This window comes from Hyaena hyaena, unplaced genomic scaffold (assembly GCF_003009895.1).
Source record: "Hyaena hyaena isolate Hyena2069 unplaced genomic scaffold, ASM300989v1 scaffold_74, whole genome shotgun sequence".
NCBI classification, from domain to species: Eukaryota; Metazoa; Chordata; class Mammalia; order Carnivora; family Hyaenidae; genus Hyaena; species Hyaena hyaena.
Window position 1 is genome coordinate 873,945 of NW_024080706.1, and position 13,849 is coordinate 887,793.

At 45.0% G+C, this 13,849-nt stretch overlaps 1 protein-coding gene across 2 annotated transcripts in view; it reads right to left on the minus strand.

Moving 5' to 3' along the window:
• TRIM44 (tripartite motif containing 44) overlaps positions 1–13,849 on the minus strand; it is a 106,523-nt gene that overhangs the window by 33,816 nt on the left and 58,858 nt on the right. Inside the window, exon 5 of one of the 2 annotated variants that reach the window (XM_039233321.1) lies at positions 5,463–6,354. The exons of the other annotated variant lie outside the window; for it this stretch is intronic. Within the exon in view, the coding sequence (XP_039089252.1) occupies positions 6,327–6,354 (28 nt within the window). The 3' untranslated portion in view covers positions 5,463–6,326. Of the gene's footprint in view, positions 1–5,462; positions 6,355–13,849 lie in introns of those variants that run through there. 2 annotated transcript variants of the gene reach the window in all.

Sequence of the window (13,849 nt, forward strand, 5' to 3'; positions counted from 1 at the left end):
CAAAGACCTATCTGCGTCCTTGAGAGGTCATTCCTTCCTAATCTGCCTACTGCAAAGGAGAGCAGAAGAGCAAGGGGTCCCCATCCTGCCTGAACCAAGTGATCCAAGAAAGCAAGAGAAGAGAGAAAGATATGGCCACATTGTCTTTCTTTCCAGTGCAGTGACTGTTAACAGACTCGCCCTGCATAACACAGAAGAAAAGTGAAATGACTGTCAAACTCTCACCAATCAGACAAGCTACCCCTCTGCCCAAGGGAAGGGGCCAGGAAAAGCTATGAGAGGCAGAAGCCTGCACGTGAGAGGAAGAGTCGGCAAAAGTTTCTCACTGTGAGGATATATGGGGGGGTTCGGGGGGGGCAATACGTTTTCTCCCCAAACAGACTCCCAGGCTGACATCGTGAAGATGCTCTTCTAGAATGAAATATCCTGGAGACGTGTACAAAGATGCTGGGATACCAAAGGTGCTGAAGACAGACTGTGCACACGGCTACGTAAGTCCCATGACCTCAGGCCCTGTGTGTCCACGGATCTCCCACTCTGGAGATGAAAAAGAAACTCTATCTCCTGTTTTGGATTCAAAACAAAGCCCAGGAGAAAGCGAAGGCTATGAGCAGAGGCGCAGTGGAAGGCACAGAACCCAGAGGGCTGAGACACATGCAAGCTGGAGTTACCACAACGTCCTCCTCTGCAAACCAACTTTCCCACCAAGAGCCTGGGTCCCCACAGTCGATGGTCTCCTAAGACAAAGGCCTTGCAGTCTTAGAGCCATGGAGAGTCAGGGGCCACATCGGACTCAGGCCCCTCCTTTTATAAATGCTCAAACTCCAGCCCAGCAAACCTGCGGAGCTCAAGAACTTGTCTAAGTTCATGTGAGGAAGTGGTGGCAGGGCGAGGTGTGGAAGCCAGGGCTCCTGATTTAGCTCCAGCCTTCTTTATTCCTCAAATACACTCATTCACTATGTCCTCTCCACCTCCCAGGCCCATGCTGCCCCACCTATTCTTTTCTCCCCACCCTAGAACTTCAAGATCTTTCACCTAAATCACTGCGATAAATGCTTGGGGCAGCAAGACTCTGCTCTCCATCTACAATCACTCCACACACTGCCCCAATGGTGACCCCCTGCTCTGCGGGGGTCCGGTGCACATTTTTGGCATTGCTCTTTTCCCTTTGCTGGTATGTTCTACACAGGGGCAGCTCCTTAGTTTTGGCCTTAGAATGAAGAGGAAGGGAGCAGAGTTATAGCTGATCCACTGTGAACACGGACTATATAAGAGAAATAAACATCTGTGTTGTAGCCACTGAGATTTCAGGGGCATGCACATACCCCATGCACTTAGAACACTGCCTTGCACTCAAAGAAGGCACTCAACAGAGTTGAGTTTTTTGTTAACTGAGTAAATATATCATCTCATTAATCCTCACAGTAACCACATTTTAGACACTATGAGCATCTCCATCTTGCAGATGAGAAAAGCAAGCCTAGGGAGTTTAACTGTTAGGACTAAGGTCATACGGCCACTAGGTGACAAGGCTAGGAATTCAGACCCAGAACCTCTGATCCCAAGGCTGTAACTGTCTAACCGGGGCATCATGCTGATGCCAAGAACTCTTACAACTGAGAGTTTGAGACACACATTTGGTTTTTAATATGTATTAACTCACTGTTGTAACCTTATTACTTCATATATTCCAATCTTGACTATCCTCCACATTTCCTCTTGGTTGTAAGCAACCTGCATCTTACCACAGCGTAAGCACCTGGTTAAGGCTCAGTAAAGACCTGTTCCCTGACTGATGACGGTTGATCCAGGGCAAGAGCTTGCTTTCTCACTTCTGGCCCTCTGGGAGTCAGAAGTCTGGCCCACACGCTCCTCAACTTGACTCAGAGCCCCAGGGGCAACAACTTAATTTTAAACAACTTTCAGGTCTGGTGGAGATATAACCTTTGAAGGAAACGATCACTTCCTCCTTCCCAGAGGTCAGTCCTATTACTCAAAGGCAAGAAGGAAGAGAAATGCCTTCTAGAAAGATTGTTTTAAAAAAAGAAAGAGGAAACAGCCAAGTCTCAGCTGGAAAAGCAGGAATCAGAACAAAAACTCTGTTTATTTTGAGAACTATGTTGGGATGATACATCTGAGCTCGCCCCTGCCTTTCCAGGCAGCAGCTTGCACGGAGGCGGGCTCAGACGGGCCACTGCTCTCCACACTCATCAGGCACAAGGCACACGGGTCTGAAGCCGGATGGGCGGCTATGGTCACAGTTGCACCTTTGCTGCCTGTTACTTGCCAAGGACAGGAAAAGAGCACTGCCCAAACCTCGCCAGGGGCTCTTCTGCCACAGTCCTGAGAGCATAGTTGCCTCTCTCCAAAGCTCTCCCTGCCGCATCCCTGCCCTTCTCAGAAGGCGACAGAGCAGCTTTAAGTGAAAATAACAAAGAAATTAGTCTTGAATAATTAGGTTAAAACCCTTCATTAGAGCAGATGTGCATGGGAGAAATTTTATTTAATATTTATTTACTAAATATTTAAAATTTTTGTTTGTTCATTTCAGTGCAAGCCTACAGTGGTGCTTTGAGAAGGCTGTCAAGACAGGTGGCTGTCCACATGGCTCTGGTTCAAACCACAGTTCTCTCCCATTTCCTGGCTGTGTGACCTTGGACACATTACTCAATCTTCCCATGTTTAATTTTCCTCATCTGGAAAATGGGGACAGTAACAGCCTCTACCCCTAAGGGGCTACGGGAAGAATTAAATGAAATCATGACACAAACAGCCTTAGAACAGTGTCTGGCACACAGTAAGCCCTCAATCAGTGTCAGATGTTATGGCCATGATCACTATCATTCAAGGAATGGCCACGGGCTCATCAGTCCTGGTCAGTCATTTTCCAAGTCTGGAACGTGGCAAAATACTGCTCATGTATATCATTAGCAAAAAGTGTAACAGACCTGCTATGAGTTTCTGAGAGAAAGAAAAATCAAGTTGCCATTCCAAAGCTCACAGGCCGTTGGTGTGACATAGCATACACATAATTACAAAACAGAGGAAAAAGTAGTAAGTCCAGAAATGAACCATAGAAGCCAGAGGGTCAAAGGAGGATTCACAGAAGAAGGAACAGAGTTGGACCTTGAAGGAAAGGTAGCCGTGCTATGGGGTAAAAAGCAGACAGATGGCGGCGTCACCATCCTAGCCGAGCACTAGAGGAACAGCAAGAGAAGCCGTGGCTGGAGAGGTGGCCCGGACGGTGCTCATGAGGGTGGCACTAGATCCAGAACGGGGTTTCCACCAGGCCTGGAAGGAGGCTTACTCTTTAAGTTCTTTCAAGAACTTCTTAGCTCACTTCTCCTTACCTCTAACACAAAGCTGAAAGATTACCGCTAACACAGAGCCTGAAGGCTCAGGGCGATGTTTCCACACAGGCAAAGCGCTCAGCACTTACTAGGCACTCACTGAGTGCTCAGTGAATGGGTCTATTATAATGTTACTATGACGTTGACCTACATCCAACATTTGTAATCTGATTCAGGTGAGGAAGAACAAAAGAACCCAAAGTGTAAGGAGGAAGGCAGGAGTCTCAGCTCCACGCTTCAGAGAGGCAGTCTCTTCTACTGAAACCCCTCTCGGTACTATGATCCGTCCCAGCCGTTAGGCTGCCTCCAGGGTCTGCTCCAGAAGCAGGTAATGGTTCCTACCCGTCTATACTTCCGTCCCCTTGATCTGGGGGTGCTGGCAGAAACAGCTTAGGCTGTGAGAACAGTTCAGTCCTTCCTCTTCACCAATAAACATCCCCCTGTCCCTTTATGTGAATGACTAGGTTTTATTTATTTGGTAAGGACCTTCATTGCCGCAGGACTCATGCTACAAGTGTCAGCACAACTTATAGTGACCAGAAGTTTCACTGCATTACCGGTCAGCTTCTACTGAGAAAGCAGTGGTTCAGGATGACGACTGCCTATGCTGGTCAGAGGGTAAGAGAGACGGCCCCTTAGAGGAGATACGGGGAGAAGGACGCTGGAGCCACTAAGATCACATTAAGGCTGAGTGTCCAGGGGCGGAAAAACAGCAAGGTATGGGTCTCGGAAAGGAGTCCTAGTTGCCTGTGGTGTTGACGCACAGTGTTTACGACAGGAGGGTCACTTCCTTTAAATCAATTTACTAACTGCAGAGGATGAGGCTTTCTGTTCTAAATGGCAAAAAGGTTAGATCTGGTCTGAAAAATGACATGTTACTCATCTTTCTAAACACAGGCATGTTCAGAGAAAATACGACTGAATATAATCAAGAGAAGGCTTTCATATCATTAAGATAGTCCCGGGTAAGGAAAACTGCCCCTACATACTTTAGTATTAGTGGGTCATAAGCAAAAAGTATATGACACATAAGCATTATTTTGCATCGTCATGTGGGAACCCTATGGCTTGGGCAAGGTGCTCTTTAGGCAGGGTTTGAGAATGAACGAGAGGGCCTAGGCTTGCAATTTTAACATTGTCAGAAAATAGTCTCTGCCAACCCTTATGCATACAGAGCTCTAGGGCTCTGAAAGTCACATAAGGGCATTCTCTTCCATGTCTTTTCAGAGGAGGCATATACATTGGCTCATTTTATCTCCACCTACTCCTCCCACCCCAAACTCTATGACCTTCTACCCTCATTCTGTGGAGTTTTGTGGATAACAAAAGCAGCCTCACAATAATAGCTGAAGGTAAACGGCCTGCCAAGGTGACAGACTGAGAATTCCTTCCAGTGAATCTAAGGGTTTCCTATTCCAATCCAGAGTTCCCTCTGCAACTCAGAAAACGGGTTTTGCAGAGCTATTTATTCATTCATTCAAAAACTTAACTGTGTGCCTTGGATGTTCTAGGCACTGAGAATGCAGTGATGAGAAAGGCAAGGCTTTCCCCCTTATGACTCTTAATGTATAGTGAGGAAGAAATAAAATCATAAGTTACACACATAACATATTATCATGTAGTGATAAGTATGTGCAGAAACCCAAAGCAGGGTAAGGAATGGCACTCTCAAGAGGTCATATTTCGGCAGCGGCCTACACAAGGTGAGAGAATGAGCTATGTGTGAAGATCTGGGGATGAACATTCAGGCAGAAGGGAACACCAGAGGCCCCGAAGCCAGAAGGAACGCCATGAATCACACCTGCTTGAAGAAGAGTAAGAATGCAGTGCAGTTAAAGTGAGCCATGGGGTGAGCAGCAGGCATGTGGGGCTGGAGAGGCAGGTGGGAGCCGCACCTTGTGTGACCGTACAAGCTCCCTTTCCTCCAGTTACTCTGAAGCGAATTCCAGACATGACAGAACGCGTCCTGAAGCACTCTGAACGGACAAACTGCATGATCTTCGTATCCTTGAAGACCACTGTCAGCTCTCCGTGAAGGATGCAGCTGGAGGTGGAGGGGAAGGACAGGTAAGGATGGCGACAAGGGGAAGGCAGGGGGTTCTTGGCAAGAAAGGATCTGGTTGCGCCAGGAGGTGGGCTGCTGGTGGTGACAAGTCCTTGGATTTGATATATACTTGAGGGCAAATCTGACGGGATTTGTTGACTAATTGGATATGGAGTGTGAGGAAAAGAGAAAGATTGAGTATTATTAAGTTACTGCCTTGAGACATGATGATGCCATTAGCGGAGAAGGTGAAGTCAAGGGCAGAAACATGCTGGAGGAGGAGAAAACAAGAATTATCTTTTGAACCAAAGGAGCTGTGAGAGCAAAGATACAGAATACAGAACGAGAGGGGGGCGGACTCTTGCCACTCCCAGCTCTAGCCGGGAGACCCTGGACAAGTCACACTGACTCTCACTCAGTCCCCTCAGTCTGTGATGTGAGGACAGCGAATCCACGTCTCAGGCTTGTCAGAATAAATGAGATGTCTGTGTGCACCCTGTAAGTTGTAAAGGTGGTAAATCAAGGTCAATTTTCTTGTTTCCCTCATTACTTCTGGTAAATGTTTACTTATTTAGCCTGGTATTTATTTAAGTGACTCATATATGAACCTCAGGTTGTAAACACAATTATGTCTTAACAAATACCAACCATTATACAAAGACTTCGCTTTATACTATCCAATCCTACTTAGCGCTGTGTACTTCTGAAGGGCACAGAGCATCATTCTCAATTCTTATCTGCATCTTACATACTCTGATTCACATATATTCTCACTTGATCCTCGATGCAGACAGAGAGGGTGCCTCTAGACGGCTGAGGAGAAGGCGAAGGGCAGAGGTTCTCCCCAAGGCCTGACAGCTTAGTCCTGTTGCCGAGGTCTCTTGGGACTTTAAATCAAAGTACTGAGATCCTGATGTACAGTCCCTTTGGTGTCAGTGCTTGCTCATATCAGTGAAATTTCTGAAACAGAATGCAGAGCACTTCCATAATCCTTGGTAAAATAAAAAACACAACTATTCCCTGAGTGCAGCACTTAACAGGTCACAAAATACTTTTATATATGTTACTGTCTTCGTTTCTCCCAAACTCTGACAAGCACATGACTGCTACTGGATGTAAGAGGCACCATCGTATGATAAAAGATAGGTCTACTTTATATGCTGACTTAAAACAAACAGAAAATGACCTTGTTCTACATTATTCTGTTTAGTAGTGTTCCTTATCATTGTCTTATTCACTCATTCCTTCACTCAACCAATATTTAAGGGTCGACTCCATACCAGGCAAGGTGCTGGGTGCTTGGTATACATTGGTATTGCAACTTTTTTCTGTTGTTAAAAGGTGAAAGGAATTACACTGAGATGAAAAGAACAAAAATATTATTTATGATGGCTATCTTATTTTTAATGGAATTATGGACACCCAGGGGTTTTTTTTCATGTCAATTAAAAAAATACCCTTTCTTTAGGCTTCTTTTTCCCAAGAATGTGTATCAGCTTCAATTATCTGTACCCCTCGTAACTACACTTCCAATTGTACTGGAAATAAATTACATCAATGATCACAGTTCAGAAGTCCCAATTATTTGATGTGAAATACAGTAACGGGGAGACTTCAGCCTGACAGATGTGTACTCTTAATATACTGCCTTAGGTCTCACGCCCCCTTTTTGAGTGGCCAATTGTCAGCACCAGGTCTCAACGTCTAGTGGAGATGGAGCTACATTGCTCCAGGTGAGGAACACTATTGCCAGGGGACACTTACACGACAGGAGTTAAAAGAGCCTTATAGTCAGCAAATTTGGGAACGCTGGGTTCAACACAGAGGTGAGTCCCACTATCACAAGGCTGTCGAACCCTTCATCGGACCAGGGTACCTGTGGAGCTCCAGGCGTGGGTACACAGGCAGCACGCTGCACACTTACCGGACATGGAACCCCTACTTTAGAAGGGTAAGTCAACAATTAGTGTTCAGTCCACTATATCTGGGAAGCCTGGCATTGGGGGATTTCCATTTACAATTGCACGTGACATGCATTTTTTTAATGAGCTGCTGATTCTTTAAGCTTGCGGAGAGCTGAGCAGACAGAACAGATGTATGCCCCTGAAATGTGGAGGAGAGACTGATCACTATATGTAAACAAGGGCTGTTTTTGGTTTTGACTTCTACTATAGCTCCAACATCTAGCAATGCCTGGTACATAGTAGACACTTGGTAAAATCTGTTAAATAAATGGATAAAGGAATAAAACTTACAGAAAGGAAAGAAGGTTATGTTGATTTCAGTATGAGTGGCCACACTGTTTTTCTGTCTTCAATGATTTCAATTTCCATATCTAGACTTCTAGACAGTGCTTAATTTATTTTCTTAGAACAAAAGATTGAGAATTGTTCCCACAGCCTTTTGCATCATGACCCTGTACTAATCTAATAAGAGAAAGGTTACATTGCTCTTTGTTGATGAGCAGCACATTAATGAGATCTCCTTGAAATAATCCCACCTCTATTATGCAGGCAAAATTACATTTTCCAGCATAATTATTGTGTCAGTTGAATTCCCAAATTTTGATATTAATTGTTTCACTTACAAAGGCAACATTAACCTTTTAGAGTTTGTCGAACTTCTGGAAAATCGAGGGGAAGCTCACAGTTTTAAGTAGTGATTATCAACCTATGCTTCTCTTCTATTCTACTTTCTACATATTTTCCTCCCAGCCAGAAGGACTAGACAAGTTTTATTTCCTATAGTTGGTTTTAGGAGAGGAGCTAATGGATTTCTTTAAAATGTGTTGTTAAATTATATACCACTTTCACTTCTCACTCCTTACTTGATATAACTAGGATATAGCCTCATTGAGGACATGGACCTTGAATGTTTTGTTGACAGCTGTACTCCTAGCACCAAAGACAGTACCTGGAAGAAAGTAGGTGCTCTGCCGATGCTGCTGGATAAATGCTATGTTTCTCTCTCCACTGAGATTCATCACTTTGGTTGTTTTTTAAGTAATGTCTACACCCAATGTGGGGCCCAAACTCACAACCAAGATCCAGAGTTGTACACTCTACCAACTATGCCAGCCAGGTGCCCCTGAGACTCATCATTTTAAAGTGACATTTCTCTCTCCCTGGTCCTTTCGCCCTCTCCACCCACCCCCATCTCTCTCTCTCTCTCTCTCTCTCTCACACACACACACACACACACACACACGGAGGAAACAGGAAAGTCTTGCTACACACTATGACATTTTTTCCCAGTGAAAAATACATAAACCAAGGAAGGTTGGTTAAGATACATCATTAGGTGGGCACCTGGGTAGCTCAGCTGGTTAAGCGTCCAACTTCTGATTTCACCTCAGGTCATGATCTTAGTTGTGAGATCAAGCCCTGCACTGGGCTCTGCACTGGGTGTGGAGTCTGCTTCAGATTCTCAGTCTCTCCCTCTGACTCTGCCCCTCCCCCACCTGTGCGTGTGCGTGTGTGCTCTCTCAAAAAAAAAAAAAAAATACATCATTGGGGTGCCTGGCTGCCTCAGTCAGAAGAGCATGCAACTCTTGATCATGAGTTCGAGTCCCACATTTGTAAAAATAAATAAATAAATAAATAAACTTAAAAAAATAGAACAAGATAGGAAAGAACCCTGATTCACACTTATTCCCCTGGTCAGAACTGGAGACACAGGGTAATCTGTGAGCTAGGAGTGTGACAGACCTCAGAAGCACAAGACATTCTCTAATATTTCTCATTCAGTAATTCTTATTTTGTAGCTTACCTTATGCCCACTAAAATACACACACACGTATATATATAATTTTCCTTTTCTACTGTAAATTGTTCATATCTACTTAAGTCTGATTCTTCCCCATGGAGTAATATAGGTTTTATTTTATAACTACAAATCAATAGGACAATAGGAGTCAGGACAGTGATTTACCAGCTCTGTGACCTTGGGCAAGGTACTGAATAGATCAAGTCTGACATGAGAATAGGAAACACCTTCATGCTAGGCTGCTGTAAGGATTAAAAGAGATGCATAATCCACATGGAATGTTTAGCTTACTTTCAATATTATAATCTCGGAGGGCTTATAGACTAACAGCCACGATGATCAAGTGCCTCAACAAGTGCCTTGTCTCCACAAGTCTTCCTTTCACTCTCTATTAAGCCACTCTCCCTCATTCCACACACAGAAGTACAAACTCAGACCAGGTGTGCTTTCAGGCCCTGTTCTCTCCCCAAGCACGAATTCTTCCCACAGAGCTTAGACAGCACTTCTGGATTGCTTCTGGATGAGTGCTGTCATTTAGGGTAGTCATTCATCTGACCCCCTGCATCTCTTTTCCCGGCCTATGTAACATTCTTCTTTCCTCATCTGGTTCCTTAAAGTGTCTTGGTTGGCTGGGGACTTGACCCTTCATTTCAGTGTCTCAAAACTTCTTAACCAGAGAGGATGGGCACTGAATTCTAGGGGCGTCTGTGCTTGGCCTTTTCATCTATGCAGCTTGCTGGTAATTGCTAAGTTTTCCCTCCTGAAACAATAATCCCCCCCATTTCTCTCCTTACCCCCCTCCGCACCCCCCAGTTAATTATCAGTTCTGGAATTAAACATGCTCGCCTCTCCTGCCGTTGCCATGACAACAGTTGGCCTGCACCTGCCACTGGGTGAACAGTGGCTCTTTTAGAAGAGGAGATGGCAGTTGCTGGCTCCACAAAAGCCAGGGAGTAAACTCGTGTTTACCTGTCTGGGGAGAGAAGTTCTGGTTCGCTCCCCCTCAGGCAGTTTCCTGGCAAGCTCTACATCAACTTCCATCTCAGGCAAAATGCTTGCTGCCATTCAACAAAGAAAATGAAAAATTTTTCTGATAAAAATGCCAAATCCTTGCAGCCTTGTCACTTACTCCCAGTCAAGATGTTGGAAGATAGCAATCTTGCATCTCCTGAGAAAGGCAGTCTGGTGCAGTGGTTGAAAGCACAGAATTTTAAGCCTGACAGATCTGGGTTCCAATCCTGATGGACTCACTTTCTGATGGTGTGATCACAGTTTACTCACGTAACTTCTTACAGGAGCACTTTCCTCCTCCGTAAAAAGAAAGGAATACTCTACCTCACGGCACTGGCTTAAAGCTCAGAGTGCTCTGTGTAGACCTAGCTGCTGTCTGACGCTCAGCACAGAAACAGTCGCCCTGCAGCTGCTGAATCGCCGTTAGTCCTGGACAAGTGTGGAAGGCAGGCAGGGCGGGCAGCGTGGCAGGCTCTCCCTGGTCCTACGGTGGTAGCACCTGTTCAGGTGTGGGGGCCCCACCCCCCGCCCCACGCAGCCAGGGGGCAGCTGAGAGACGCTTCTCTCCCACCTCCGGGGCAATTCCTGCAGGCTTGCTTTCTCTGACCTGTGTTCCTCAGGCTCAATCTCACTCTCCTTTATTTATTTATAAAACTTTTTTTTTTTTTTTTAATATTTTATTGTCAAGTTGGTTTCCATATAACACCCAGTGCTCATCCCCACAAGCGCCCTCCTTCACAGTCCTTTAAATAGAACTGACGAGGGCACCTGGGTGGCTCAGTCGGTTGAGTGTCCGACTTCAGCCCAGGGCATGATTTCACGGTTCATGGGTTCGAGCCCCGCGTCGGGCTCTGTGCTGACAGCCAGCTCAGAGCCTGGAGCCTGTTTCACATTCTGTGTCTCCCTCTCTCTCTGACCCTCCCCTGCTCATGCTGTCTCTCTCTCTTTCAGCAATAAATAAATTAAAATAAAAAAATAGAACTGACGGGACCAGAGGGGAAGGCCACATGTACTCACCAAGGAAACAAAATGCATTTTACAACCACACTACAACCTACGGGGAACAACTGGTAGTGGTGCTAAGGAGTGGGAGGAAATGAGATATTTATAGAAGAAGGTGCTTTTCTTCCCTGAAACCCCTGCTTGTGGCTAAGGAAGTATTTCTTTTATGAACATACACACACTAATAGTTAGGTCCTAGGTCCAAAAAGGCACGTATATGAACACTGGTCCTTGGCAAAGACCTCACCACTTAGGGTGCCCAAGTTTCATCTTGGCCTTTGGCCACCTTTCTTAATGTTCTGAAGCTACCTCCCTGGGTTCTAGTTTTAAAGAAGACTATGCTTATTGACTCTTCACATCATCTTTAAAGGAGAAAAGAAAGAGCAACAAAGGAAATCACAAAAACACACCAGTTCCTGCTCCCACCATCTGTTACGGATGCTGTGGGCTTCTGGGTAAAGAGGTGAATGCAGTTCAGGCACACGTGGCTACAAAAAAAAGGAAGGATCCTTGTAAGCTATTGGGAAAATGGAATTATTGACCTCTTGCGTGACTCTCACTGGGAGGAAGTAGAAGATGCTAGAGCCTAGCAGGTTTGTCCTAAAATGAAAAAGACACCATGAGCAACAATTTTGCTGTGGCTGCCCCAGGGGAGGGGGCACAAGCAATGACGTCCAATTTAGCTATTCCTAAAATGCAGACTGGAGTTTAGTGACTTCCTCAAACAGCTTACGTTTAAAGCCGGTCCAAAATGACTCTGAAGACAAATATGGAAGAAGATAATTAGACTCCAGCCACACTCTTCAGCACTGGATCTAACCGAGGCACAAATGTGACATCGATTTAATTCTTTGACTGGGTTTTAAAAAATATCTTTAGTCTTAGATCTGTTTGGAAAATGTTGGGGCTTTAGTATTCATTTTCTCTATCAATGTGGAGCTAGATAACTACTTTCCAAACCTGATTTTAAGTTTGAGGAAGGCAGGAGCTGTCAAAATAGGGTTATAAGATACAAATCAAACAAACAATTTCCCTCTTCAGCTACTTTAGCTCAGCTGCTTGTTTTTCCATCTAAAAAAAGAAACTCAAAAGAACAGTTGCAATGCTTCACAGCATACTTGCCTTTAAGGATAACAGGGTGTGCTATTTTGATGGGGAAACTGAGGCACAAGAGAGCAAACAATTTACCCATAAAAAATCATGAGATACAACTGCAGGAAGAGACCCGCAAGATTTAGAAGTCTGTCAGCTTCTACAAAGGGCAAAGCGGCAGTACAAACCTTCTGGCCCTCAGCAAAGCACACAAGACCCTCCCTAAAGTGAACCCACCCATATTTAGCCCCTCCTCCCGCCACAGTCCAGCCATGCAGTGGCTCACCATTCCCCACACAGCACCTGTGTCTTTCCTCTGAGCCTTGAGACACACTGGTCCCTCGGTTGGATGGCCTTTCTACCCTCTCCACCTGGAAAAGCCTACCCCTAACCATCTTCGAAGTCCAGCACAAATGCCATCTTTTCTGATTCTCCGTTCTGCGTTGACTGTAACTACTTGACACCCCACATACTTATTACAGAGCGCCATGACTGCAGTGGTTCAGCGTCCGCATGCTCAAGTCAAACTACTGGAGTCTGAATGCCAGTTCTACCACTTTTCAGCTGTGCCACCTCACGTATGTATAACCTCTCTGCAGCTCTGGATACTGTATTAGCCACCTAGGACGACTGATACAAGAAATAAATGAGGTAACACATGTAAATGTTTGGAATAAAATCACAGCGTGCAAAGGGATACCTGAGCCCCTTTCTACTGAGGCTCCTGTTGCCAGCATTACGCAGCCAGAAGAGGCAGGCGGCTGTTCCTGGCCAGCATTTCCAATGTGAGGCAGATGGAGGTAAACTAGAGGTACCCTGGCTAAACTTTCCAGCTGTGCCTGGATTCTCTGGTTACATACCAATATGCGTAAGATAAAATAAAGTCACTATTAAAGTCACTATCATGGGTGTGTATCTGAAAATCAATTATGTTAGCAAGGGAGTTTTGCTTTTATTACCGAGAGGCAGCATGACACAGAGCAGAGCTCCATGCCTCACCTTGGTGAGCAGGGGATGAACAATCCACCTCAGCAGGGGAAAGCAAAGTCAACTCAGGCTCTGTGACAGGGAATGCAACAGTCCAGAGATTCTCTATTCAGAAGGCCAGCTTAGATGCTAGGACCCCACTTCTGTATAGTAAACAGCCTTGATCACTCCATCCCACATCTCAAGTATCTGAGCCATTTTCTTTGGCTTCTAGCTAGGTCTTCCGAAATGAAGACAAAGCAAAAACCAAATCATGAATTTGCAATCAAAGGACAAAAGAAACCTAAGTGTATCACTGACTGAGTTCCTTTTATCTCTACAAACTAAGTTGTCAGAGGAGAGATGTCATGTCTAAGAATATATGGTTACTATTTTGGGGGTGAGGGAGAGTACCTTGTATACAGCCCGAAGAAAATGTTAAAAGAAACAAAATTGAGAAGAGTTTTTTTAAATCTACTAAATTACAGACTCTATATGAAACAGATTCTTTCCACTCCATATGTGATAGAAGACTGTATTGCTTCACACAACAACATCCCCCAAAAAACGGGGTGGGGAGAAGGGGAAAGGCGAGTGTTTACAGAGAAATAAAAACAGA